Source organism: Phallusia mammillata, chromosome 1, assembly GCF_965637545.1.
Source record: "Phallusia mammillata chromosome 1, kaPhaMamm4.hap1.1, whole genome shotgun sequence".
NCBI classification, from domain to species: domain Eukaryota; kingdom Metazoa; phylum Chordata; class Ascidiacea; order Phlebobranchia; family Ascidiidae; genus Phallusia; species Phallusia mammillata.
Genome location: NC_137252.1, coordinates 30014481 through 30042305, shown reverse-complemented (window position 1 = coordinate 30042305; position 27825 = coordinate 30014481). Strand labels below are relative to the sequence as shown.

At 38.8% G+C, this 27825-nt stretch overlaps 1 protein-coding gene, 1 long non-coding RNA gene and 6 pseudogenes across 5 annotated transcripts; 7 read left to right on the top strand and 1 right to left on the bottom strand.

Annotated features, from left to right (window-relative positions):
- Positions 1–3371: 3371 nt before the first annotated feature.
- On the bottom strand, positions 3372–5538 carry LOC145208338 (uncharacterized). Of its 2 annotated transcripts, XR_013854649.1 has the most exons (4): positions 4623–5538; positions 4193–4325; positions 3927–4012; positions 3372–3625 (listed from the first exon to the last, which is right to left on the bottom strand). It is a non-coding gene; the product is annotated as an uncharacterized LOC145208338 (long non-coding RNA). The 2 variants fall into 2 exon arrangements; XR_013854643.1 differs by having other exon boundaries at positions 3927–4325.
- Positions 5539–5980: 442 nt separating this feature from the next.
- On the top strand, positions 5981–8100 carry LOC145208302 (uncharacterized). 3 transcript variants are annotated; one of them, XM_080078899.1, is made up of 5 exons: positions 5981–6107; positions 6164–6303; positions 6551–6696; positions 6861–7041; positions 7136–8100. In XM_080078899.1, exons 3-5 carry the CDS (start codon positions 6556–6558, stop codon positions 7306–7308), a joined length of 495 nt encoding a protein of 164 aa, XP_079935025.1. In that variant the 5' UTR covers positions 5981–6107; positions 6164–6303; positions 6551–6555; the 3' UTR covers positions 7309–8100. The 3 variants fall into 3 exon arrangements, with proteins under 3 accessions (XP_079935025.1, XP_079935024.1, XP_079935023.1); XM_080078898.1 differs by having other exon boundaries at positions 6480–6696; XM_080078897.1 differs by lacking the exons at positions 5981–6107; positions 6164–6303 and having other exon boundaries at positions 6457–6696.
- A 3771-nt stretch (positions 8101–11871) lies between these two features.
- Positions 11872–13212, top strand: LOC145234592 (very-long-chain 3-oxoacyl-CoA reductase pseudogene; annotated as a pseudogene).
- A 279-nt stretch (positions 13213–13491) lies between these two features.
- Positions 13492–16087, top strand: LOC145209082 (very-long-chain 3-oxoacyl-CoA reductase pseudogene; annotated as a pseudogene).
- Positions 16088–16567: 480 nt separating this feature from the next.
- Positions 16568–17486, top strand: LOC145210778 (very-long-chain 3-oxoacyl-CoA reductase pseudogene; annotated as a pseudogene).
- A 970-nt stretch (positions 17487–18456) lies between these two features.
- On the top strand, positions 18457–19670 carry LOC145238918 (very-long-chain 3-oxoacyl-CoA reductase pseudogene; annotated as a pseudogene).
- A 1244-nt stretch (positions 19671–20914) lies between these two features.
- On the top strand, positions 20915–21893 carry LOC145234401 (very-long-chain 3-oxoacyl-CoA reductase pseudogene; annotated as a pseudogene).
- A 3706-nt stretch (positions 21894–25599) lies between these two features.
- On the top strand, positions 25600–27657 carry LOC145234555 (very-long-chain 3-oxoacyl-CoA reductase pseudogene; annotated as a pseudogene).
- Positions 27658–27825: the final 168 nt, after the last annotated feature.

Here is a 27825-nt window from a genome sequence, read left to right as displayed (position 1 = left end):
ATGAAGGTTCATTATAGTGAGGCGAGCGTTCACTGTTTATTTCGCGACGTCCAAAATAGAATGACTAAATACAACGTGTCATACAAGCGAAGAAAGAGAACGCGAGAAAAAGGCACATTTAACACGCTTTGATAAATGCGGGTCGGCAGAGTCGCTACACAGCTCCCCCCAGAAGCGGGTTAAACACTAGAATAACGATCCGGCGGATATATATTGCGACGGGTTCGCGTGTGTGGTCATGTTTGTTCGCGGGACGGTGGCCTTCCACGGCGGGGTGGTGTCTCGACGTGCACCGGCTGAGAAATATCAACATGCGCTGGCTTCAACCGATCTATCGAGATATTCTCCTCTCTTTTCCCAATTTGCACCTGGTAAGTTTTGTCGCCCCGGCGTAAAACTCTGAATAGACCAGCGTATGGAGGAGTCAAAGGAGGCCTGTGCATGTCTCTACGAATAAACACATAGTCTGTTGTTAATAGCGCGGAGGGCACTGACGGATGTTGAGTAGCATGTCTCGACATGGGTATTGGCTTTAGTGAACGCAAAGCTGCATGGGATTCTGAATTCTTGGTTGACATTTCAGCACCAAGTAAATCTCCTGGAATTGAAATTTGGGTCCCATACACCAGCTCCGCGGAAGAAGTTTGCAGGTCTTCTTTCGGTGCCGATCGAATTCCAAGTAACACCCACGGAAGTTCGTCCAGCCAGTTAAACCCATGCATGCGAGCCATTAAAGCTGACTTGAGGTGACGATGAAAGCGCTCCACTAAACCGTTTGCTTGGGCATGGTAGCTAGTTGTGCGATGAAGCTTAATTCCAAGCATGTTTGTCATTTCTGACCACAATTGGGAAGTAAACTGTGGGCCACGATCAGAGGAAATGTCGGAAGGTACACCAAAACGAGAGATCCAATGGGCAACAAATGCCCGAGCACAGGTCGTGGTCGTTACATCCGGCATTGGAATGGCTTCTGGCCATCTAGTAAATCTATCTACCATAGTGAATAGGTACCTGTTGCCTTGACAAGACGGCAGTGGACCAACGATATCTATGTTAACATGGTCAAAGCGCTTGTTGGGTTCAGCATACCTTGCAAATGGTGCGCGAATGTGCGTCTGTATCTTTGCTTTTTGACAAGCTATGCATTGCTTAGCCCAAATTCCAACTTGTTTTTTTAACCCATGTCATATGAATCTTGAGGCGATGAGTTTTCTTGTTGTTCTGATTGAAGGGTGAGATAATCCATCTACTACCTCAAAAACCTTTCTTTGCCATTGTTTTGGTACAATTGGCCGTGGATGTCCAGTGGAGATGTCGCATAGTAAAGATATTCCTGTGTTTCCCAGTGGGACGTGTTGACATCGCAGACCGGAAACTGCAGTTTTGTCAGCCTGAACCTCGGGACATTGCTGTGCTGCGGCCAGCGAAGAATAATCAAAATCCAGAAAATTCTCCCGTTGTAAACTCGATACTGAAATGCGCGAAAGAGCATCGGCTACAAAGTTGGCTTTTCCGCTAATGTGCCTGACATCTGTAGTAAATTCTGCTACTGCTGAGAGATGTCTTTGTTGTCTTGCAGACCATGGGTCTGAAACTTTTGCAAATGCACTTGTCAGAGGCTTGTGGTCTGTGTATGCTGTAAATATGCGTCCTTCCAGGAAATACCGAAAATGTCGAACAGATAAATGTAATGCAAGTAATTCCCTATCAAATGTGCTGTATTTGGTTTCAGATGGGCGCAAATGTCGACTGAAAAATGCAAGCGGTTGCCAAATTCCATTTACAAATTGTTCAAGTACTCCACCAATGGCTGTGTCAGAGGCGTCTACTGTAAGAGCTGTGCGCGCGTTTGCCCTGGGGTGAACAAGCATTGAGGCGCTTGCAAGCGCTTGTTTTGCAGCACAAAATGCTGCTTGAACTGCATCTGTTCTAACAAAGATTTTTGGCTTGCCTGAAAGTGCTTCATAAATTGGTTTCATTATCTTGGCAGCTGAAGGTATAAAACGATGATAGAAGTTGATCATTCCTGCGAATTTTTGTAGTTCTTTAATGTTCTTTGGGTACGGAAGTTTTTGGATAACTTCCACTTTATGAGTTAGAGGGGTCGCTCCATCACGGTTAATGTGATGCCCGAGGAAATCAATTTCTGAAAGCCCAAACATATATTTGTTTGGGTTAATTTTTTTTTTTTTTTTCACAGGGTTTGAACCCAGGAACCTCCCGGGGACGAATCCCGATCAGGGTTTTTTATGTCTGTCTGTATATGGGTCAGGCGCGCCAGACCATTCGGTCAAGTTCCTGCCCTTGTTTGGGTTAATTACAAGTCCGTACCCAGTCAAAAATTTTCTACACCTAACGCCCGGGCCATACCCGACCAACACTCGTTTATCTATCGTTTATGCCAGGATCGGCCGATTCATACTTAACAGAGCATACGCCATATTTATATCTATGGGTCTTACGTGGTTTCGCCATACTAGGGCCTAAAATGGCAAATGTGGTATAATTACACTTGGCGTTAAAAAGATTAAGCAAGAAATTGCCATACTTGGGTGCCGAGAGTGAGGCGCCACACCTGTTCGGGTCTGGCGAAATGCTGTATGTGAGAGAATATTAAGCTTTTGGTTGACAATGTTATTATTGACACCATTTTCAAACGATAGTTTTAAAGCAATTCGTACGACGACTTGAATTGGTGAACATTAAAAAATTAAAAGTAATGTAATTAATGTGTGATCATTATCTTTTTGTTCCTTTAGCGAGCCTAAAGTTGACGTGGCGGTTCGTTAGCGCCTAATCTTTGACAACTCAGGGCTTCAATAACATAAATATTACACATATCACAAATCATGTCAACTGTTAAGTAAACGCAGTCGAACCCAAATTGCACAATACTTGCGCAATCATTTGACCTATGAACTTTACGAAACGTTGTTTGTCGTGATTGGTTAATGCTAATCTTGAACGTTTTGAATCCGGACTAAAGGTGGCTGTACACAGACTGCGTATTCCGTCAACGTGCGTAAACGCATGCGAAAAACGGTCCGTAATCTGACGTGCGTAAACGGACCGAATTTACGTTCCGAATGTGGCTGCGTTTGGTGGTATACACAGGATACGAACGATGCGATGTTTCGCTTGAATGCGTCCTACTCCAAATCAGTTGTTTGGCTGTTCGAAGCAGGAACACCGCTAATTTCTTGCATTTGGATTATCACCGTGGTGGTGGGAATTTAATATTGCTGAACTCGAACAGACCAAAAATGCAATTTAAAATGTTTACAATCAACATTATCCAACCGACCCTTTGAATTTGCTAGTGACAAGCCTTGCTCAAATAAGATAGCAGTACAATAACATCGCTAGTGGAAAACAAATGTCACAAAATATTTGTATATTTTTTTCTTAAACACATTTTTGAAGCAGACAAAATAAAAAAGTACAAACACACAGTGCACATGAGCAATATGTTTCTAAAGAATTTCATTTGCTTTTAAAACCCCTCCTGGTACCCTCTTTCGATTCCCTCAAGCGTTTTCTTATTTTAAAAAGATAAAAGGTAATCCTAGCATCAGTAGGTGGCTTCTACAATTTGGCAATGTGCTGGTTGTTGCCTGTAGGTCTCCTACAAATAACAAAAACATAAAAGCAAAAATACGTACAAATTAGTTTAGAAGTACTTTTGTTTATTCCACAAGTGCAATCTTTCATTTCATTTGACTTTTCTAGTTTGTTTCCATCTCTCATATTAAACACAAACCTTGGTTGTAAATTACAATAAAGATGTGAAAAATAATACTATTTTTGATCAGAAATCTTTCCCTGCAGTACTCTAAAAGAATATTGTTTGAGTCCATGCCTTATAAACGTAACACATGTAGTAGGTTTATTACAAATATGGAGCATAAATCATTTAATTTACATACCTGTGGTGTTGTGTAGAAATCTTAAACCATTGGATTTTCTGTCTTTTTATATAGGTGTTACAGGTCACCTTTCTTTCACAGTTTTCCTGGAGAAAAAAGTAACAGGCAGAAGCCACATATACTTCACAAAATGTACATTTGATAAGCAGATTAAACCCTCCCCAATGTACAATAAAAAGTTGTCAAAACAAATTGTGGTAAAAAACACAAAATATCTATAACCATTAAAAATGTATCCACATTGTAATAAAAATTAATTAAATTACCTGTTAAACCAAACTCTGCTGCAGTTGAATTACAGGCATTTATGAGGTAGATCTCTCTCCAAAGCAGGTCTCTCTAACTAGTTTTTCTTGTTAAACTTGATTTCTTTAGTTGATATTGCTCAATCAAAGGATTCTACAAATGAACATAACTTAAAGTCCATAACTCACAGATTGTTGCAGAAACATCAACCAGTACTTAGGTGTATGTAAACAACAACCATGGACTTATGATTTCATAAGCAACATCCTAAATATTAATACAACATACCGAATTTCTAAACCCTGATGGCATATTTGCAGTTTCATTTTTCAGAAACTTTTTTTTTTTCAGAAACTTTGTGATCAATGACATTAACTGCCAGAACTTAGTTATGAACTGGCTCTTTCCTGAACCCTTTACTTTGTTTCCCGGAAAGCTATTGTTACTTACATTATTAGCTTTTTGTATCCCACTGTTGTTCTGCATTGCAGTCGAGTTCGAAGCCTGTCTTTATGCCGATTTAATAATAAAACCTTGCATATTACTTCACTTTTATTTATTATTAGAAACAAGAGGGCTTCAAGTCTTGTGATTTGATAAAAATAATTGATACTAATCAATCTAGAAATATCTCTCAGTTTTGCGCTATCACTACACCGAAAATCGCATGCGTACGTCCGAAAAAATAGAACATGTTCTATTTGTTCGGATGGCCTTGCGTTAACGTCCGTTTCGTCCGTTTTCGGACAAAACGCATGGTCGCATTCTGTGTACACACGTCGACGGAAAGCGACGGACCGAAATTTACGCGCGTATACGCATGACGGACGAAAACGGACCGAAACGGATCCTGTGTACAGCCACCCAAAGTATATATAAAACACAAGTAGTCCAACCCATTGTTACGCGATAGAGCCGCATGGACGCCATTTTGTGTCCAAATTAATACAGCAGGTATAGGGAAAAACACATAAATTGTCTGATTTTTACAAACTGGTGGGATTTAACGCGTGTTTGATAGGCAAAATCGAATAAAACGTTTGGGTTCTAACATTTGAGCGTGATAATGCACGCTGAACGCAAATATTTAAAGTTTACATGAAAAATAAGCGGCCAAATTTACATGAAAAACAGCAATTTAGCTTTTAATATTACGGTGAAATGTTAGAACTCGAAATTTTCATTCAATTTGGCGAATCAAATTCGCGTCTATGCTCTCCAGTTTGTAAAAATCAGACAATTTATGTGTTATTTTTCTCTACCCACAGTATCATTTTGGACACAAAATGGCTACATAGGCTTTATTGCGTAACAATAGGTTGGACAACTTGTGTTTTATATAGACTTTGCAGCCACCTTAAGAGCGATCACGTGTTGCTTGGCGGCGGGAAAGTTTTAATCAAGGAGGTTTACGAGTGTACGACGACTATATTGTTTATTTTGGATCTGACTAAAAAACGTAGGTTAATGATGCCACCCGAAAAGGGTACAGCGCACAAAACATTCAGCAACTTAAAAAGAACTCGAAATGGAGAAGGAAGCAATCTTCGAAGAAAAGAAAACTACAAGCAGCAGCTGTAATAATTGCTGAAAAGACCCAGAATATAAATGAAAATGATTTTGAATTGCTAAAAGATAACCAAGAAATAAGAAAGCGTGTTATGTTGCCATACAAAGAAAAATTTGCTATTAATTTACTGCAAAATTAAAATTATGTACGGTTTCAAAGGATTTTACAAAGCTAAGAAATGAAAAACTTTGTGTGCGTAAAATATGCTGATGGCACAAATGATGTTGTACCTAAAGGATGGTTGGTTGGCACAGATGCATGTAAATGGCCACCAGAGATTTGTAATGTGCAGGATTTAACCAAAAAAGAAGTTGTGGCAGAAGAAGAATGGTGTACATGCCCTTGTATTGTTCTCTTCCAAGCTAGTAAGTGTATTAAGATATTTGTTACAAGCATGGTTTACTTGAATTTTTCTTTGCAGGTACTTATGACTGACTGATGTATCAAAAAAGGATACACCCAAAGTAATTTGGAGGACTCTGATTGAGATATATCCATTGAAGAAGAACCACATCAGTTGAAGATTTCACCATTAATAAGAACAGACTCATCACCAAAAATGTATGTATATATCACTAGCTCCTCAATATTGCTAAGTTACATCTAATTGGTGGATTAATGTTGACTGCATTTTGTTGTGTACAAAATTCCATTTGTTTTAACATATTATTTCTTTATCATAATTGTTGTTGTGAAAAATCAAATCAAATGGTTTAAATGATTTCTTTTGTGTTTAGAAATACATTTAAACGGCCATTACCACCAAACCAAAGACCTTTAAATGGTAATGAATATAAATCCCTCATAGCCAAGATGGAAAGGATGGATGACAAACTGGAGACTATTGTGGAGATACTGAAACAAAAATTAGTGTGTGCAGCTGTGACAGAAACCCTCTTTCCAGAGCCAGCTGACAATGAAAAAGATCTGGTAGAATTGATCACTCAAATTAATGTAAGCTGCATTTTCACCTAAAATGGAAATAAAATTTAATACTCTTAATTGTCAGGTTGTGTGTTAACAAAATCTGTTTTTGTACCTATGCCAGCCCTACCAAATAATGACAATTTAAACATTTTTATATGATTGATTATAATTGCATGTTTACATACTTGAAGGACAAGAAAAGAATCGGAAAAGTAATTGATATGGACGGCCTGCAAGGCACATTACGCAACTTCATCAAGTTGTTCATGACGAAAAATCTGGCACTTAAATTTTCCTGGAGTGGATTGGGTTGTGGAAGAAAACAGACAAAAATTTCTTTTAAAACTCATCCTTTGTTTGCCTTTTTCATAGGTAAGACATGATTATGTTTTGTTGTAATTAACATGGCAATGATGTGGATTTTAAAATTCAGGTCAGTGAATTTTAGTTTTTTTTCTTTTTTTAGATGTGCTGCCATACACCAGACACAATGGTGCCAGTCACCAGGAAATAGCTACTGCAGTAAAAAGGGTCCTTCCAGGGGTTGGTGACTGGGATGGCGGTCATGTGAAAAGGGTAAAAATCCAACAGCCAAATGAAAACCCAGGTGTTGACACTGACTCTTGCGATGATGCATAAGTATTGTCTTTATGCCTGCCATGTGACTTAGAATGCTTTCGGCCGAGACATCCAAATTGTGTGTTCTATGCTATGTGCTGGCCATCTAAACTGTTTGTCTAATGCTTTGTACCGGCCCTCCTAACTGTGTGTCTTATGCTTTGCAAAGGCCATCTAAACTGTGTGTCTTATGCTTAGCAAAGGCCATCCAAACTGTGTGTCTTATGCTTTGCACAGGCCATCTAAACTGTGTGTCTTATCACTCTTATGCTTTGCAAAGGCCATCTAAACTGTGTGTCTTATCACTCTTATGCTTTGCAAAGGCCATCTAAACTGTGTGTCTTATGCTTAGCAAAGGCCATCCTAACTGTGTGTGTTATACTTTGCACAGGCCATCTTAACTGTGTGTCTTATTCTTTGCATCAGCCATCTAAACTGTATGTCTTATGCTTTGCACAGGCCATCTAAACTGTGTGTCTTATGCTTTGCACAGGCCATCTAAACTGTGTGGCTTATGCTTTGCACAGGCCATCCTAACTGTGTGTGTTATACTTTGCACAGGCCATCTAAACTGTGTGTCTTATGCTTTGCACAGGCCATCCTAACTGTGTGTCTTATCACTCTTATGCTTTGCATCAGCCATCCAGACTGTGTGTCTTATGCTTTTCGCAGGCCATCCAAACTGTGTGTCTTATGCTTTTCGCAGGACATCCAAACTGTCTGTCTTATGCTTTGCCCAGGCCATCCATCAAATCCAGGCGTCCTTTATATTTCGTTTTGTACTTCTTTTTAATACATTGTCAGGAAATATTATTGGAAGTGTCATATTGAAAGGCGGCAAAGTTTGGCAGTGCCAAGGATAATATATGATTGGTTATGTGTGGTACAAACAATACTTAAATGAGGACCTAGTATGGCGGAAAACCGGGCCGTCATACGTGGTTATTATCTTAGGCCGAGCGTACGGCGTCGTGTATGAACCAAACATAACTGGAACGTTCGGCGCCAAGCTCGAAGTGTTTCATTGTTGAACATACGCCACACATATATGCCAACTTAAGCAAGGCACCCAGGTGCCGCCCATGTGAGGCTGCCAAGCGTTACCAAACATAATTATGCTTGGCCCGGACATAAATTTTTGACTGGGTACTGTTTTAATCGTTCAAATAACAAACGTAAATGCTTCTCATGTTCTGAATCTGATTTACTAGCAATTAAAATGTCGTCAATGTAGACAAAAACGAAGTTCAGGTCCTTACAAACCATGTCCATAAGGCGTTGAAATGCCTGTGCCGCATTTTTAAGGCCAAAAGGCATTCGGACAAATTCAAAAAGTCCAAAAAGTGTTATTACCGCTGTCTTGGGAATATCCTGTTTGGCAACTGGAACTTGATGATATCCCCGTACAAGATCAATTTTGGAGAATACCTCAGCTCCCGACAAGTATGCAGAAAAATCCTGTATGTGAGGTATTGAGTATCGGTCAGGTTCTGTAGCAGTATTGAGCCGGCGGTAATCTCCACAGGGGCGCCAACCACCTGACGCCTTTGGCACCATATGCAGAGGAGATGACCATGGACTCGACGATCTTTGGATAATACCCATATCCAGCATTTTATTAAACTCTTTTAAAAAGTGAACCGGCGGGCCATCAGTAATTATATGGTGCTCAACGCCGTGCTTTGGTGCAACTTGAGAAAAGCTAGGTTTAAGAATTTGCGGATAATCGTTCAGGATTCGCTGATAGATGTTTGCAGAGGTTGTGATCGCTTGCAGACCCGTAGGCATATGTGGTGCCGCGTGTAGAGCAATGCTTGTAAACGACTTGGCATCAACAAGCCGTTTGTGCCGGAGGTCAACTAGTAAGGAATGCGCCCTTAAAAAATCAGCACCTAATAACGGGTAAGCGACGTTTGCCAGCACGAATTTCCAGTGGAATTTACCTGTAGCAAGGTGAAGGGAAACAAAGCGCGTACCATACGTACGAATGGTGCTTCCATTTGCTGCTGACAAATTTGGTCCAGTTTGCTGCCTTCGGCGATCTTTTGCCGTTGCTGGGAGTACACTTACTTCAGCCCCTGTATCTACCAAATACTTGCAACCTGATGCCTTATCGAAAACATAAAAGAGGTTTGGTTGCTTGCCGGTCGCCGAAGTTACTTGTGACGACCGGCCAGACCGTTTCCCTGATAGCTGCATGGGGGACAACACTGTCGAGCTTTGTTGCCAAAACGACTGTGGTAGAAACACATTTTTTCATTTTCCTTGTCACTTCGTCGTCTGGTTTGCCAGTAAGACGGTTTTCTAACTTCCGAGACTAATTGTGGCAATGGGCTTCGTGCAAGCCACAGTGCATCTGCTCGTTGCGCCAGGCGTCGAGGATCGCTAAAATCTTCATTTGCGAGAACGACGCGTATATCGTCTGGCATCTTCTCAAGAAATATATATTCAAACAGAAAACAGGCCTTGTGGTTTCCAAGCAAGCTTAACATTTCATCCATGAGAGCAGATGGCTTTCTATCACCGAGATCGGGCATGTTAATTAGCTTTGCTGCCCTTTCTTGGTCAGATATGGCGTAGGTGTGCAGCAAACGCTTTTTAAGCTCCTAGTAGTTGTGTTCTTCGTTTTCCAACACATCAATAATGCGTTTTGCAGCTTCGTGATCAAGCGCTGCAACCACGTGGAAATACTTGGTGCTTTCCGATGTAATGTTTCTCAGGACAAATTGTGCTTCAGCCTGTTGAAACCATACGCGTGGATTGGAGGTCCAAAAAGTTGGCAATTTCAATGTGACTGCATGTTGCTGTTGGGCTTCTTCTGGATTAGACATAGTATTCTTACAAATTCCGTTTGTAAGCGTCGGGGTCACCAAATGTGGCGAGCGTTCACTGTTTATTTCGCGACGTCCAAAATAGAATGACTAAATACAACGCGTTATACAAGCGAAGAAAGAGAACGCTTTGATAAATGCGGGTCGGCAGAGTCGCTACAATAGTACAAATATTTAACAAGCGATTTACCATACTTCTGTCATAAAAAAAACAGTGTCTAACTAGCGAACCACGGCACAAATCCGGCCTGCTCTGCCTTTGATTCTGGGTCGGCGACCTGTTAATTTTATCTTTTGTCTCAGACAAGAAAGTCCGAATTGAAAGAAATCCTAAAAGTTTAACAGTTTGTGCTTTAATTTAACATTATGACCTCAAGTAACTTCCATTTCGTTTTTCCACTAACCCTAATAATATCTGAATGTAAAGCAAAATGCAAAAGTTTGCAGGTTTCGTATTAGATGTAGCAACTTACAAGAAAATGAAATAAGTCTGTATCAAATTTCCAGAAAGCTATATATGACCCACTACACGAATTGGGTTTGACTCCATTGATTTTACTTATTGGGGTTCGACGAACGCAGGGAGAACATTGTAGCGGTTTGGTGTAATAAAAAGGGTTGAGAACCACTGAATTATACCTTTACTGGTAGCAGTTTAACCAGAGCCACAATCGCTTTTTTCTTTTTTGTTTCTTTCTATCTCTTAAAGCGCCGCTACTTTTACGCCAGTTGTGTTACTTAACGACTATAACGATTAGCGAGGTTGTTCTGCATAAGTAGCCTTCAAGATGTTGCGAATATTCGTTCAAGGCTCGGTACTGCACAAAAAGTGTAATATTCTTCATTGTGATTGGCAGTACAGTGGTATTTTTGTCAATATGGTGGCTCTGATTTAACTAGCCCTGCTGGCTAATATTTTTTGCCTCTCAGCAATATGTAATTTGTGGCCGTGGTCAACAAAACCCTGAAGACACAGCACGTTTTACTTATAGCTGGCTGTACGTGCTTCCGTCAAGTAGTTGCTAAGGGTTGTTGTCTGTGGAGCTTCTGCAAAGCCTGTTTCTACTTGGAAAAGACTTTTTTATAACTTTGTTAAATATTTTGCTGCTTTGGACAAGTTTATCTCTTTGAGTTCATATTCTGGCCTTGTTGTACGCAAGTAAGGACCGAACACATGGATATAAATGTTTTAAAAAATCGGTAAATGTTTTTCAAGTGTTTTAAACAAAAGGTTATGTACATTTCGTCTTTTCTAGAAATGCTACTCTACGTAACCGAACTTACCCCCCTGATGGCGTTTTTTGAAAACTTTGCTTGGTACGACAGTTTTGCGCAGCTAATTCGTAGCGGTTTTCATTTTTTTGAAAACTGAATATAGTGGCATATTATAGTTCTACAGCAATAAATACTTAAAACAACATTTAGATGCATAAACAATATCTAATTCAAGGCAGATTTTATTGTAAGATCAGGGTTAAAACTAGCTGGCTACATCTATTTGCAAACATTGGAAAAATAACAAACATTATTTCCTACAACTGATGTATGTATATACTTCTGCTGTATCTTTTGTGTAGTAACTGCTGTATATACTTATTGTGAATGTGTGACTAGCTAAGTTAAGAGTTAATATAAAACAAAATTAAAACGTTTTTTAGGTTTCCCAACAATGTTGTAAATTTATTAGTGAAAATCAGTCTAATATGGCATCTTTGTGTAATACGCCACATTAAAAAATTCGTTACTTTCTCCTTTAGAATCATCTGATGCAAAACATTTACAGCCTGCTAATGGCATTTTTGGAAAACTTTTGTGGGTTTCAATGTTTTTCCCAACTTGTGGCGGGTTGTGTTTTGTTGAATTTTGTTTGGGGATGTTGGAATTTGGTATACATCTACTGGCTTGGAAAATTCCCTGACTTTCATAAATTTGGAAAATGGTCGGTTGTTACTGGAGGAACAGATGGGATTGGACTTGCCTTTGTTAAAAAACTAGCTGCTCTTGGTCAAAACGTTGTAATAATCAGTAGGAACCCAGAAAAAGTGAAAAATGTTGCAACTGGGGTGGCTAAAGAATACAACGTTGAAACAAAGCAAATAGCTGTTGACTTTGGTCGTTCTGATATTTACCAAAACATAGCAAAAGAATTAGAAGGGCTTGATGTCGGCACTCTGGTAAATAATGTTGGGACAGGCTTCGAACCACTTACGTTTCTTGAATTTGCTGATCAACCTCAAATGGTGGAAAAAATGATAACTGTTAATGCTGAGTCATTGGCAAAAATGACGCAGCTTATTTTGCCGCGAATGGTGGAAAAGAGAAGAGGCATCGTTATCAACATGGGCTCTGCCGGTGGCATTTATCCTATGCCCTTTTTGTCTATGTATTCCGCAACAAAGATGTTTGTGGATTGCTTTTCCAAGTGCATGCATTCAGAATACTCAGACAAAGGCATCATCTCGATGAGCATAATGCCGTTCACAGTCAGTACCAAGATGACACATAATCCTTCTACAAATTTGATCGTATTAACTCCAGAAAACTATGTGAGTTCCGCAATGAAGACGATTGGAAGATGTCGGCGTTCGTATGGATGTCTATCACACGCTATCCAAGGCAAAGCGATTGAAGCTACTCCCGATTTTCTCTTGTCCTGGTTTTTACACAATAAATTTTCGAAGAATCGACAACAGGAATTAAAACGTAGAAAGTCTTCTTCGAAAGCTCAATGAAGCTGACGTAATAGAAACAATCATTTTATTGTCGGCTACTGACAATCATTTTATTACTATTTTGCTTGCAAAAAAGTTTACTGTTACTTTCTTTAGGTCCTGGTTAGTAAACGTTTAAAACGAGCTTGGGGTTGTTTGTTTGCTCCCTACACGTTTACATTGAAGTAATGACTGGTACCTCATGCTAACAAACAATAATATTCTGCAGTTTTGTTCGGGTTAAAGTGTGTGGAATGTGTGGTATTTTAACCTGATTCGAAGTTTTTTTTTTTTTTATTCACGTGATGTCGTTTAATTGATAAAACACGAAAAAGACAAAGTTTTTCACCAGCAATAAACCTAACTTACAACACAAGGATTCAAACTTGTCTCTTTCTGTTAATAAAATCCGTTTTTTGCCTAAAGCAGTTTTCTGTTACTGTCAACAGCTATTACTTGGGCCACACTTCTTCTAAAATTTAAACGTTTCCTCAGGCGGCACAAAACGTTGGTTTATTGCGTCGCGGGTTTGCTCACACCTGGTTTAGAATGATGGTATAGAATAGAGACAAACGAACTCGGTGTATGTATAAATGTATTGATAATACCGCGTAAGGAATGTTGCAGTTTTGGCAGCCTATAGGTTTCAATGCACTATGTGCTGCGGTTTAAAAATATCTTTACAAAACAAACTTAACCCTCGTTGTGAGAAAGGTAATGCATTATTGTTTACTATTTTTTAGTCAGAAGGGCGCGTTTGGTTTAACAAAGATTCTCAGCGGCAATATGCCCAATACCCGCTATATTATGTAGCTTTTCCTACAACGAAAGCACAGCCGCGTACAGCAGGCTAGAAAAATAGCTTCCGGTACGTCATGGAATATACTTCGCTCTCGGGCAATATGCGCAAGTTCATCCTGGCCAATCATTATGCACTTGAGCGACCACATCGGTTGGAATTCCCCTCACACACCAGTGTATATACCGCTATTTTTGGAAAACAAGTCATTTTTATGTTAACATTTGGATAGGTAGGAGCTAAAGAAAAGGCAACCTGCGTCAAGACTAGGCTGGAAAATGACCAAGTGTTTAAGTTTAACTAGAAGCGATGTGACTTGGAAAATTTAACAGAGGTTAGAAAAATAACTAGAGGAATGCGGACTTAGCCGATGTTAACTGAAATCTGCGCGCGGGCCGTCGGTCCTTAATTGCCGGCCAAACCAAAATTTCTGTCGGTGAGAACCACATAAACCAACAATGCAGTCAACGGACTATACAAGTGGTGTTTTCTGGAGTTAATCTGCTAGGAATCTTGAGAGTGCAGTTTGAACTACTACTCTTTGTATTCAGACAGGTTTACATAAGTTTTCTTACTGCAGTAATTTTAAACAGCATTGCATACTTTTGATAAATTCGTCCGTCTGCTTTATTTAAATTATTTGGTGTGTTTTAATTTCAAGGCAGTTATTTTTTTTAACAGCGTAAGCATTAAAGCATCTGTCAATGGCGCTGTTTGTTGAATGTGTCTGCTTTGAATTATTTGTACAATTATATATTACTTACATACTACTGAATTTTCTATGGGGATGCTGGAATTTTGTATATATCTATTGCATGGGATCCCATCCTGACTTCCATAAATACGGCAAATGGTCAGTTGTAACTGGAGGTACAGATGGAATTGGACTTGCATTTGTCAAAAAATTAGCTGCTCTCGGTCAAAACGTTGCAATTATCAGCAGAAACTCGAAGAGAGTAAATGCAGTTGCAAGTGAGGTTTCTGAAACATACAATGTAGAGACAAAGGAAATAGCTGTTGATTTTGGTGATAGAGATATTTATCCAAAGATTGCAAAGGAATTAGAAGGTCTTGATGTCGGCACTTTGATCAACAATGTCGGAGTCTACAAAGAACCAACACGTTTTTTAAAGTTTGCCAATCAACCTGGAATAGGGGAAAGCATGATAGATGTTAACGTTAAATCAGTTGTAAATATGACGCAGCTTGTCATGCCTCGAATGGTGAAAAAAAGAAAAGGCATTGTTATAAACATTGGTTCTGGTTTTGGGATTTGTCCTACCCCCTTTGTGTCTTTGTATTCCTCAACAAAAATGTTTATAGATTGCTTCTCAAAGTGTATGAATTATGAGTACAGGGATGCAGGTATTGTTACACAGTCCATAATGTTGTTCGGCGTTAGCACCAAAATGTCAAAACAGCCTCCGAATTTTTATTTTCTAACTCCTGACAACTTTGTTAGCTATGCTCTTAAAACCATCGGAAAGTGCCAGAGATCGTATGGAAGTCCATTACATGGTATGTTAGGTAAATGTTTGGAAAGTCTACCTGAGACCTGGGTTTCTTGGTTTTTTTGCAGTGTGATTCCTAAGGAAAAGGACCATATTTAAGGTAAAGACCTCACCCTACACACATTACGAAAGTACCATTTTAACACTCCATTACTCAAAGCTTTTTCACTATAATTTTCTCACGGTGATTTGTTATATGTGGAAACTTGGTCAATGAACGCTCTGCAAAAAGCCAGCACTCTGAAACGGTTAATTGCAACAGGAGCTATGGATTGAAAAATGTTGTCTTTTGAAATGTTTTTTGTCAGAAAAGTGTGGGAATTTGGCGGTCATATTTGCCTTGTCCGATATGAGTTTAGCCACACGGTTGTTGTGTGTATTATTTGTGTGTGTTTTTAACTAACCGTGACCATATTGTTTAACAAAATGTTACCACTAAAATGCCGTAGCACTAAACAAGAATAACGACATTTTCGGCAACTTAAAACATTTTTCATTTCTATTCAAGTTTGTAAAAAAATACCAGTCACAATAAACCAATGAACTTGTGTTTTTGCTTGCCAAAAATTTTTTTGTTACTATATTTATAGGACCTGGTTATAGTTTACGTTTAAGATGGACGAAACATGCAGGGGTCATGTTCTTCGCATGTCCTACAAATGTTTGCTATAAAGTGAGTGACGCAAGAATCTCATTATTTCGTGACTTCCTACTGGTAAAAACACATTCTGCAATTTTGTCCGGGTTATTAGTGATGAATGGGTGTTACCTTACACCTGTTTCGAAGATTTTTGTATATCCACGTGATGTTGTTTGTAGCGTAAAAATGTTTGGATGTTTTAAACATCATTTTCCCCCTGTAATCCAGTTTTTTTCCAATTTTGCATGCGGTGTTGTCATAATGCATTGCGACTATTCGCAATTCAATAAATCAGCGACCCAGCTCAACGTGAAGTCTTTTAACGCTTAGGCGCAGTTACGGCAACGGTTGGTTGGAGCTCAAGACTTTGGTTATGAGTTTCTTCGCAGAAGCAACCAGAGCCGAATATACAAGCTCAGCAAAAAGGCTTGCAATTCACAACCGTAACGCGCCGAGTTCAATGTTGCGGAAAGGTACTGTGTGGTCATAGGGTGCGACCATTTGTATTTTGTCAGATAGATGGGTTTAGTAATTTTTAACAGCATTGTATACTTTTCTAAAATTCGTCCGTATGTTGCGTTCAAATTATTTGGTGTTTGTTAGTATTATGGTATTTTTTATCAGCAGAAAAAGCATCAAAGCAGAAATGGCGATGTTTGTTGAATGTCTCTGCTTTGAATTATTTGTACAATTATGTATTACTTACATACTGCCAAAGTTTCTATGGGGATGCTGGAACTTCATATAAGTTATGTCTATTATCTGGGAACTCATCCTGACTTCCATAAATACGGCAATTTTTGGTATACATCTACTGGCTTGGAAAATTCCCTGACTTTCATAAATATGGAAAATGGTCGGTTGTTACTGGAGGAACAGATGGGATTGGACTTGCCTTTGTTAAGAAACTAGCTGCTCTTGGTCAAAACGTTGTAATAATCAGTAGGAACCCAGAAAAAGTGAAAAATGTTGCAACTGGGGTGGCTAAAGAATACAACGTTGAAACAAGGTGTATAGCTGTTGACTTTGGTCGTTCTGGTATTTACCAAAACATCGCGAAAGAATTAGAAGGGCTTGATGTCGGCACTCTGGTAAATAATGTTGGGACAGGCTTCGAACCACTTACATTTCTTGAATTTGCTGATCAACCTCAAATGGTGGAAAAAGTGATAGCTGTTAATGCTGAGTCATTGGCAAAAATGACGCAGCTTATTTTGCCTCAAATGGTGGAAAAAAGAAGAGGCATCGTTATCAACATGGGCTCTGCCGGTGGCATTTATCCTACCCCCTTTGTGTCCATGTATTCCGCAACAAAGATGTTTGTGGACTGCTTTTCCAAGTGCATGCATTCAGAATACTCAGACAAAGGCATCATCTCAATGAGCATAATGCCGTTCACAGTCAGTACCAAGATGACACATAATCCTTCTACAAATTTGATCGTATTAACTCCAGAAAACTATGTCAGTTCTGCCTTGAAGACGATCGGAAGATGTCGACGTTCACGAAAAAGACAAAGTTTTTCACCAGCAATAAACTTAACTTACCACACAAGGATTCAAACTTGTCTCTTTCCCTCAACAAAATCCGTTTTTTGCCTAAAGCAGTTTTCTGTTGCTGTCAACAGCTATTACTTCGGCCACACTTCGTCTTAAATTCAACCTTTCCTCGGGCTCCACAAAACGTTGGTTTATTGCGTCGCGGGTTTGCTCACACCTGGTTTAGAATGATGGTATAGAATAGAGACAAACGAACTCGGTGTATGTATAAATGTATTGATCATACCGCGTAAGGAATGTTGCAGTTTTGGCAGCCTATAGGTTTCAATGCACTATGTGCTGCGGTTTAAAAATATCTTTACAAAACAAACTTAAGCCTCGTTGTGAGAAAGGTATTGCGTTATTGTATTACTTTTTTTGGTGGAAGGGCACGTTTGGTTTAACAAAGATTCTCAGCGGCAATATGCCCAATACCCGCTATATTATGTAGCTTTTCCTACAACGAAAGCACAACCGCGTACAGCAGGCTAAAAAGTAGCTTCCGGTACGGCATAGAATATACTTCGCTCTCGCGCAATATGCGCTAGTTCATCCTGGCCAATCATTATGCACTTGAGCGGCCACATCGGTTGGAATTCCCCTCACACACTAGTATATATACCGCGATGTTGGGAAAACAAGTCATTTTTAAGTTAACATTTGGATAGGTAGGAACTAAAGAAAAGGCTAACCTGCGTCAATTTAGACTAGGCTGGAAAAATGACAAAGTGTTTGAGTTTAACTAGCAGCGATGTGACTTGAAAAATTTAACAGAGGTTAGAAAAATAACTAGAGGCACACAGACTTAGCCGATGTTAACTGAAATCTGCACGCGGGCCGTCGGCCTTTAATTGCCTGGCAAACCAAAATTTCTGTCGGTGAGAACCACATAAACCAACAATGCAGTCAACGGATTATACAAGTGGTGTTTTCTGGAGTTAATCTCCTAGGAATCTTGAGAGTGCAGTTTGAACTACTACTCTTTGTATTCAGACAGGTTTACATAAGTTTTCTTACTGCAGTAATTTTCAACAGCATTGCATACTTTTGATAAATTCGTCCGTCTGCTATATTTGAATTATTTGGTGTGTTTTAATTTTAAGGCAGTTATTTTTATTAACAGCGTAAGCATTAAAGCACCTGTCAATGGCGCTGTTTGTTGAATGTGTCTGCTTTGAATTATTTGTACAATTATATATTACTTACATACTACTGAATTTTCTATGGGGATGCTGGAATTTTGTATATATCTATTGCATGGGATCCCATCCTGACTTCCATAAATACGGCAAATGGTCAGTTGTAACTGGAGGTACAGATGGAATTGGACTTGCATTTGTCAAAAAATTAGCTGCTCTCGGTGAAAACGTTGTAATTATTAGCAGAAACCCGAAGAGAGTAAATACAGTTGCAAGTGAAGTATCTGAAACGTACGGCGTTGAAACAAAGGAAATAGCTGTTGATTTTGGTGATAGAGATATTTATCGAAATATTGCAAAGGAATTAGAAGGTCTTGATGTCGGCACTCTGATCAACAATGTCGGAGTCTTCAAAGAACCAACACATTTTTTAAAACTTGCCAATCAACCTGGAATATGGGAAAGCATGATAGATGTTAACGTTAAATCAGTGGTAAATATGACGCAGCTTGTAATGCCTCGAATGGTGAAAAAAAGAAAAGGTATTGTTGTAAACATTGGTTCTGGTGTAGGGATTTGTCCTACCCCCTTTGTGTCTTTGTATTCCTCAACAAAAATGTTTATAGATTGCTTCTCAAAGTGTATGAATTATGAGTACAGGGATACAGGTATTGTTACACAGTCCATAATGTTGTTCGGAGTTAGCACCAAAATGTCAAAACTGCCTCCAAGTTTTTTTGTTCCCACTCCAGACAGTGCTGTGAGATCCCTTCTCAAAAACATCGGAAAATGCCAGAGATCCTACGGATGTCCAGTTCATGGTCTGTTAGGCAAGTTTGTGGAAACTCTACCTGAAACCTGGGGTTCTTGGTTTTTGTGCAGTATGGTTGCTAAAGAAAAGGACCAAATTTAGGGTTAAAGCAATCGGCCACAAAACCTTAGGCCACAATTCGGAAGCACTTTTTTAACACTGCATTACCCAAATCTTGTTTTCGGTACTTTTTCTCATGATGTTTGGTTATCTTTGGAAACTTTATCAGTGAACGCTCTACAAAAGGCCTCTATGAAATGCTTGCAACGGCAGCTATGGATTATAAAAAGTTTGTTTTCTGTCAGAAATACTGGGACTTTGGCGGTCTTTAGCGTTATGAGTTTAGCCACAGAGTTCGTGTGTTATTATTTGTATTTGCTTTCAACTAATCGTAACCATATTGCTTCATAAAGTGTTACACTCACGAAACAAGAATAGCGACATTTAGGCACTTAAAACATTTTTTACTTCGAATTGAGTTATTTTTTGATTTAAAAAACAAATCAGGCCAAACAAACCCAGTAAAAATATTGTATTGTGAATTTTCTCAAAAAAATGTATGTTTACATTTCAATTAAAACTGATATCTTTATCTATCTTTCCAAATTTGAAGGCCATATGTATAAACAAAATTCTTGACTGTATGTTCGACGACTCAAACTACAGGCGGCATTGCATATAACTGCATAAAACAAGGCATATCACTAACCTTATTTGTTTAAAAAGAGCCGTCCTATTTATAATGAAACTTAGGTTGGATACATTAAACATGTGCTTTTATTAACCAATTGTGCTTATATTTGTCAATTGTGCTGTATTTGTTGGTAAAAACCTTTAGCTCACAACTGCTTTTAAAAAGTTTGAACTAACAATATTTGTTTTGTGTAAAAAAAAAACTCGTCGTTAGACTGTCGGTTATCACAGCAAGCAGTTTCTATCCACGCATGGCAAGATCGTTACTAGCTTTGGCATGTTTGGGTGGTTTGTTAATTTCTATAAACCGGCCTTGCTGGGTTATTACGTGATTTGTGCATCTTAAGTTATTTGACTATTGACTCTATAGCGCCCACTGGCGCGAATCAGTGGCAATAGTGCATCACTACGGTAGAACTACTAACACTGGAACTCAGCTAACGCCCGGTTTGGTAGGTGGCGCAACAGAGCATAGGCGGTAATGGTGCTGACTCGGCAATTATTCTTACCATAAACCCAAATTGCTGAGTCAGCACCATAAACGCCTATGCTCCGTTGCGCCACCTGCCAGAAAATTCCAGACCGGGCGCTAGCCAAATTCCAGTGTTACGATGTGATGTGACGCAGTAGGTTACAAACAATGGTATTGCACTAAGAAAAAACGTACCACGGAAATATTTATACAACAAACGTTGCATGAAACTTGGGCCAACCACACAAACAATATCTAATTCAAGGCAGATTTTATCAGGGTTAAAAACTAGCTGGCTGCATCTATTTGCAAACATTGGAAAAATAACTAACACTCTTTTCTACAGTTGACGTATGTATTTCTGCAGTATCTTTTGTATAATAACTGCTGTATACTCACTATGTGAATCTGTGACAAGCTAAGAGTTACTATAAAGCGAAATTGAAATGGTTTTGTCGATTTATTTTCTTCTTCCAAATTATCTGATACAAAACATTTATAGCCTGCTAATGGCATTTTTGGAAAACTTTTGTGGTTTTCAATGTTTTGCACAGATTGTGGCGGGTTGTGTTTTGTTGAACTTTATCTGGGGATGTTGGAATTTGGTTTACATCTACTGTCTTGGAAAATACCCTGACTTTTATAAATATGGAAAATGGTCAGTTGTTACTGGAGGAACAGATGGGATTGGACTTGTCTTTGTTAAAAAACTAGCTGCTCTTGGTCAAAACGTTGTAATCATCAGTAGGAACCCAGAAAAAGTGAAAAATGTTGCAACTGGAGTGGCTGAAGAATGCAACGTTGAAACAAAGGTGTATAGCTGTTGACTTTGGTCGTTCTGATATTTACCAAAACATCGCGAAAGAATTAGAAGGGCTTGATGTCGGCACTCTGGTAAATAATGTTGGGACAGGCTTCGAACCACTTACATTTCTTGAATTTGCTGATCAACCTCAAATGGTGGAAAAAGTGATAGCTATTAATGCTGAGTCATTGGTAAAAAATGACGCATCTAATTTTGCCGCGAATGGTGGAAAAGAGAAGAGGCATCGTTGTCAACATGGACTCTGTCGGTGGCATTTATCCTATTCCATTTATATCTATGTATTCCGCAACAAAGATGTTTGTGAATTGCTTTTCCAAGTGCACGCATTCAGAATACTCGGACAAAGGCATCATCTCAATGAGCATAATGCCGTTCACAGTCAGCACCAAGATGACACATAATCCTTCTACAAATTTGTTAGTATTACCTCCAGAAAACTATGTGAGTTCCACAATGAAGACGATTGGAAGATGTAGGCGTTCGTATGGAAGTCTATCCCATGCTATCCAAGGCAAGGCACTCGAAGCTTTACCCGATTTCATCGCGTCCTGTTTTTTGCACTATTTGTTCTCGAATAAACGACTGCAGGAATTAAAACGTACAAGGAAGTCTGCCTCGAAAGCTCAATGAAGCTGCAGACGTTATTGAAAACAACAGGCTGCTGACAATCATATTTTTTATATCTCGCTTGCAAGACGGTTCACTGTTATTATCTTTGTAATAATAACAGGATCTTTTTTATCGTGACCTCATGCTGACAAAAAATAATATTCTGCATTTTTGTCAGAGTTAAAATGTAAATGTGTTGTTACCTTAACCTGATTCAAAGTTTTTTGTATATTCTCGTGATATTGTTTGATCGATTAAATACTAAAAAAGATTATAATGCTAAACGTTTTTTACCATAAAACTTCGTGAAATGATTCGAACTTTCTCTTTCTGTCAACAAAATCCGTTTTTTGCCTGAAACGGTCACTGTCAACAGCACTAAGTATACTGGGACCACACTTCATCTAATTTCAAACGTTTCCTCAGGCCGCACAATAGGTTGATTTATTGCGCCGCGGTTGGTTCACACCTGGTTTAGAATGATGATAAAATAGAGACAAATTAACTCCGTATATGTATAAATTTATTGATAATATCGCGTAAGGAATAGGGAATGTTGCAGTTTTGGAGTGCCTATAGGCTTCAATACACTATGAGTTGTGGTTTAACAATACCTTCACAAATAGACTTAACCCACGTTGAGAAAAAGGCATTACATTATTGTATTAGTATTTATTAGTCAAAGGTGCGCGTTTGGTTCAACAAAGATTCGCAGCTGCAATATGCCCAATACCCGCTATATTATGTAGCTTTTCCTGCAACGAAAGCACAGCCGCGTACAGCAGGCTAGAAAAATAGCTTTCGGTACGTCATAGAATATACTTCGCTCTCGCGCAATATGCGTAAGTTCATCCTGTCCAATCATTATGCACTTGAGCGACCACATCGGTTGGCATTCCCCTCACACACTAGTATATATACCTCGATTTTGGGAAAACAATTCATTTTTTGTGTTAACATTTGGATTTGGATAGGTATAGGACAGTGGTTCTCAAAGTATGGGTCGCGACCCAAACATGGGTCGCGCAGGGTCAAAAAATGGGTCGCGCTGCAGTGATTCAATTCTGCCCAAACGAACTATTACTGTATTAAGTAAACATAAACGAATTTTCTTAATGTAGTAGTAAAGTCACCTCATTTGACACGTTGTACAGTAAATGAACCAATCATTACAACATACCGACAATGGCCTTCCAATTTTACTGTTACTCACATAGCGATTGTAACGTCATAGCACGGGGAATAATAGGACAAGGTAATCTTGCGAAACTAGACGTGGAGATGTAACAGTAAGCGTTTAAGGATGAGTAAGTATTCATACAAGAAAGCTTTTTAGATTTGGGATTCACTTCTATCAATGATCATGGTGCTGCAAAGCCACAATGTGTGTTTTGTTATGCAGTGTTGTCAAACGAATCGACCTCGTTAAGCCTGCAGCCATTTAGACATGGGCAGACTCCTATGCGGCGACGGCGTGGCCTCGAAATTGCAGTTCGTCTCGTTAATAATAATATTTAAATATTTTGATGTTTAAGGCTTGGGTCGTGAGATATTCATAAAACTCAGATTTGGGTCGCGGTCAAAAAAGTTTGAGAACCACTGGTATAGGACCTAAAGAAAAGGCTAACCTGCGTCAATTTAGACTAGGCTGGAAAAATGACAAAGTGTTTGAGTTTAAGTAGAAGCGCTGGGACTTGGAAAATTTAACAGAGGTTGGAAAAATAACAAAGTGTTTCAGTTTAACTAGAGGCACGCGGACTTAGCCGATCGCGCGGGACGTCGGTCCTTAATTCCCGGCCAACCCAAAATTTCTGTCGGTGAGAACCACATAAACCAACAATGCAGTCAATGGATCAGTGTTGTTTTCTTGAGTTAATCTCCTAGGAATCTTGAGAGTGCAGTTTAAACTACTAATCTTTGTATTTAGACCAGGGGTTCTTAACCTGGGGTGCACGCACCCCCAAGGGGTACGAGAACTGTTCCTAGGGGGTGCGGGGATGCTGAATCATTAAGGTTGGTTAGGTCTATTCTATTTGAGCACATACAGAAGGGGGAGCGAAAATTGGTTAGTGATATGAAAGGGGGTGCGAAAATTGGTTGGTGATTTGAAAGGGGTGCAGCAAGGAAAAAAGGTTAAGAACCACTGATTTAGACAGACGGATGTGTTAGGTTTACATAAGTTTTCTTACTGCAGTAATTTTCAGCAGCATTGCATACTTTTGATAAATTCGTCCGTCTGCTATATTTGAATTATTTGGTGTGTTTTAATTTTATGGCAGTTTTTTTTATCAACAGCAAAAACATCAAAACATCTGCCAATGGCGCTGTTTGTTGAATATCTCTGCTTTGAATTATTTGTACAATTATGTATTACTTACATACTGCTAAAGTTTCTATGGGGATGCTGGAACTTCAACCTGGACTATTAGAGAACATGATAGATGTTAACGTTAAATCAGTGGTAAAAATGACGCGGCTTGTCATGCCTCGAATGGTGAAAAAGAAAAAAGACATTGTTGTAAACATTGGTTCTGGTTTTGGGATTTGTCCTACCCCCTTTTTGTCTTTGTATTCCTCAACAAAAATGTTTATAGATTGCTTCTCAAAGTGTATGAATTATGAGTACAGGGATGCAGGTATTGTTACACAGTCCATAATGTTGTTCGGCGTTAGCACCAAAATGTCAAAACAGCCTCCGAATTTTTATTTTCTAACTCCTGACAACTTTGTTAGCTATGCTCTTAAAACCATCGGAAAGTGCCAGAGATCGTATGGAAGTCCATTACATGGTCTGTTAGGTAAATGTTTGGAAAGTCTACCTGAGACCTGGGTTTCTTGGTTTTTTTTGCAGTGTGATTCCTAAGGAAAAGGACCATATTTAAGGTAAAGACAATCCCCCACCCTACACACATTACGAAAGTACCTTTTTACCACTCAATTACTCAAAGCTTTTTCACTATAATTTTCTCACGGATTTGTTATATTTGGAAACTTGGTCAATGAACGCTCTGCAAAAAGCCAGCACTCTGAAACGGTTAATTGCAACAGGAGCTATGGATTGAAAAATGTTGTCTTTTGAAATGTTTTTTTGTCAGAAAAATGTGGGAATTTGGCGCACAGTTGTTTGGTGTATTACTTGTGTGTGTTTTCAACTAAACTTAACCATATTGTTTAACAAAATGTTACCACTAAAACACCGTAGCACTAAACAAGAATATCGACATTTTCGGCAACTTAAAACATTTTTCATTTCTATTCAAGTTTGTACAAAAAACAGTCACAATAAACCAATGAACTTGTGTTTTTGCTTGCCAAAAAATATTTGTTACTATATTTAAGACCTGGTTATAGTTTACGTTTAAGATGGAAAAATGCAGGGGTCATGTTCTTCACATGTCCTACAAATGTTTGCTATAAAGTGAGTGACAGGAATCTCATTATTTCGTGACTTCCTACTGGTAAAAAAAAACATTCTGCAATTTTGTCCGGGTTATTAAATGATGAATGGGTGTTACCTTACACCTGTTTCGAAGATTTTTGTATATCCACGTGATGTTGTTTGTAGCGTAAAAATGTTTGGATGTTTTAAACATCATTTTATCCCTGTAATCCGGTTTTTTCCCAATTTTGCATGCGGTTTTGTCATAATGCATTGCGACTATTCGCAATTTAATAAATCAGCGACCCAGCTCAAGGTGAGGTCTTTTAACGCTTAGGCGCAGTTACGGCAACGGTTGGTTGGAGTTCAAGGCTTTGGTTATGAGTTTCTTCGCAGCAGCAACCAGAGCCGAACATACAAGCTCAGCAAAAAGGCTTGCAATTCACAACTGTAACGCGCCGAGTTCAATGTTGCGGAAAGGTACTGTGCGGTCATAGGGTGCGACCATTTGTATTTTGTCAGATAGATGGGTTTAGTAATTTTTAACAGCATTGTATACTTTTGTAAAATTCGTCCGTATGTTGCGTTCAAATTATTTGGTGTGTGTTAGTATTATGGTATTTTTTATCAGCAGAAAAAGCATCAAAGCAGAAATGGCGATGTTTGTTGAATGTCTCTGCTTTGAATTATTTGTACAATTATGTATTACTTACATACTGCTAAAGGTACTATGGGGATGCTGGAACTTCATATATGTCTATTACCTGGGAACTCATCCTGACTTCCATAAATACGGCAAATGGTCAGTTGTAACTGGAGGTACAGATGGAATTGGACTTGCATTTGTCAAAAAATTAGCTGCTCTTGGTCAAAACGTTGTAATTATTAGCAGAAACCCGAAGAGAGTAAATACAGTTGCAAGTGACGTATCTGAAACATACGGCGTTGAAACAAAGGAAATAGCTGTTGATTTTGGTCATAGAGATATTTATCCAAAGATTGCAAAGGAATTAGAAGGTCTTGATGTCGGCACTTTGATCAACAATGTCGGAGTCTACAAAGAACCGACACATTTTTTAAAGTTTGCCAATCAACCTGGAATATGGGAAATCATGATAGATGTTAACGTTAAATCAGTGGTAAATATGACGCAGCTTGTCATGCCTCGAATGGTGAAAAAAAGAAAAGGCATTGTTATAAACATTGGTTCTGGTTTTGGGATTTGTCCTACCCCCTTTGTGTCTTTGTATTCCTTAACAAAAATGTTTATAGATTGCTTCTCAAAGTGTATGAATTATGAGTACAGGGATGCAGGTATTGTTACACAGTCCATAATGTTGTTCGGCGTTAGCACCAAAATGTCAAAACAGCCTCCGAATTTTTATTTTCTAACTCCTGACAACTTTGTTAGCTATGCTCTTAAAACCATCGGAAAATGCCAGAGATCGTATGGAAGTCCATTACATGGTATGTTAGGTAAATGTTTGGAAAGTCTACCTGAGACCTGGGTTTCTTGGTTTTTTTGCAGTGTGATTCCTAAGGAAAAGGACCATATTTAAGGTAAAGACAATCCCCCACCCTACACACATTACGAAAGTACCTTTTTAACACTCCATTACTCAAAGCTTTTTCACTATAATTTTCTCACGGTGATTTGTTATATGTGGAAACTTGGTCAATGAACGCTCTGCAAAAAGCCAGCACTCTGAAACGGTTAATTGCAACAGGAGCTATGGATTGAAAAATGTTGTCTTTTGAAATGTTTTTTGTCAGAAAAGTGTGGGAATTTGGCGGTCATATTTGCCTTGTCCGATATGAGTTTAGCCACACGGTTGTTGTGTGTATTATTTGTGTGTGTTTTTAACTAACCGTGACCATATTGTTTAACAAAATGTTACCACTAAAATGCCGTAGCACTAAACAAGAATAACGACATTTTCGGCAACTTAAAACATTTTTCATTTCTATTCAAGTTTGTAAAAAAATACCAGTCACAATAAACCAATGAACTTGTGTTTTCGCTTGCCAAAAAAATTTTTTTTACTATATTTATAGGACCTGCTGGTTATAGTTTACGTTTAAGATGGACGAAACATGCAGGGGTCATGTTCTTCGCATGTCCTACAAACGTTTGCTATAAAGTGAGTGACAGGAATCTCATTATTTCGTGACTTCCTACTGGTAAAAAAAACATTCTGCAATTTTGTCCGGGTTATTAAATGATGAATGGGTGTTACCTTACACCTGTTTCGAAGATTTTTGAATATCCACGTGATGTTGTTTGTAGCGTAAAAATGTTTGGATGTTTTAAACATCATTTTTCCCCTGTAATCCCGTTTTTTCCCAATTTTGCATGCGGTGTTGTCATAATGCATTGCGACTATTCGCAATTTGATAAATCAGCGACCCAGCTCAACGTGAGGTCTTCTAACGCTTAGGCGCAGTTACGGCAACGGTTGGTTGGAGTTCGGCTTTGGTTATGAGTTTCTTCGCAGCAGCAACCAGAGCCGAACATACAAGCTCAGCAAAAAGGCTTGCAATTCACAACTGTAACGCGCCGAGTTCAATGTTGCGGAAAG

What these genes read in the sequence shown, in the direction of transcription:
- LOC145208302 (XM_080078897.1), top strand. Translation starts at nt 6,460, where the DNA reads ATGATTTCTTTTGTGTTTAGAAATACATTTAAACGGCCATTACCACCA. An exon ending in AATTGATCACTCAAATTAAT is followed by an intron (nt 6,697 to 6,860) that starts GTAAGCTGCATT and finishes ACATACTTGAAG; the next exon opens with GACAAGAAAAGAATCGGAAA. An exon ending in TTTGTTTGCCTTTTTCATAG is followed by an intron (nt 7,042 to 7,135) that starts GTAAGACATGAT and finishes TTCTTTTTTTAG; the next exon opens with ATGTGCTGCCATACACCAGA.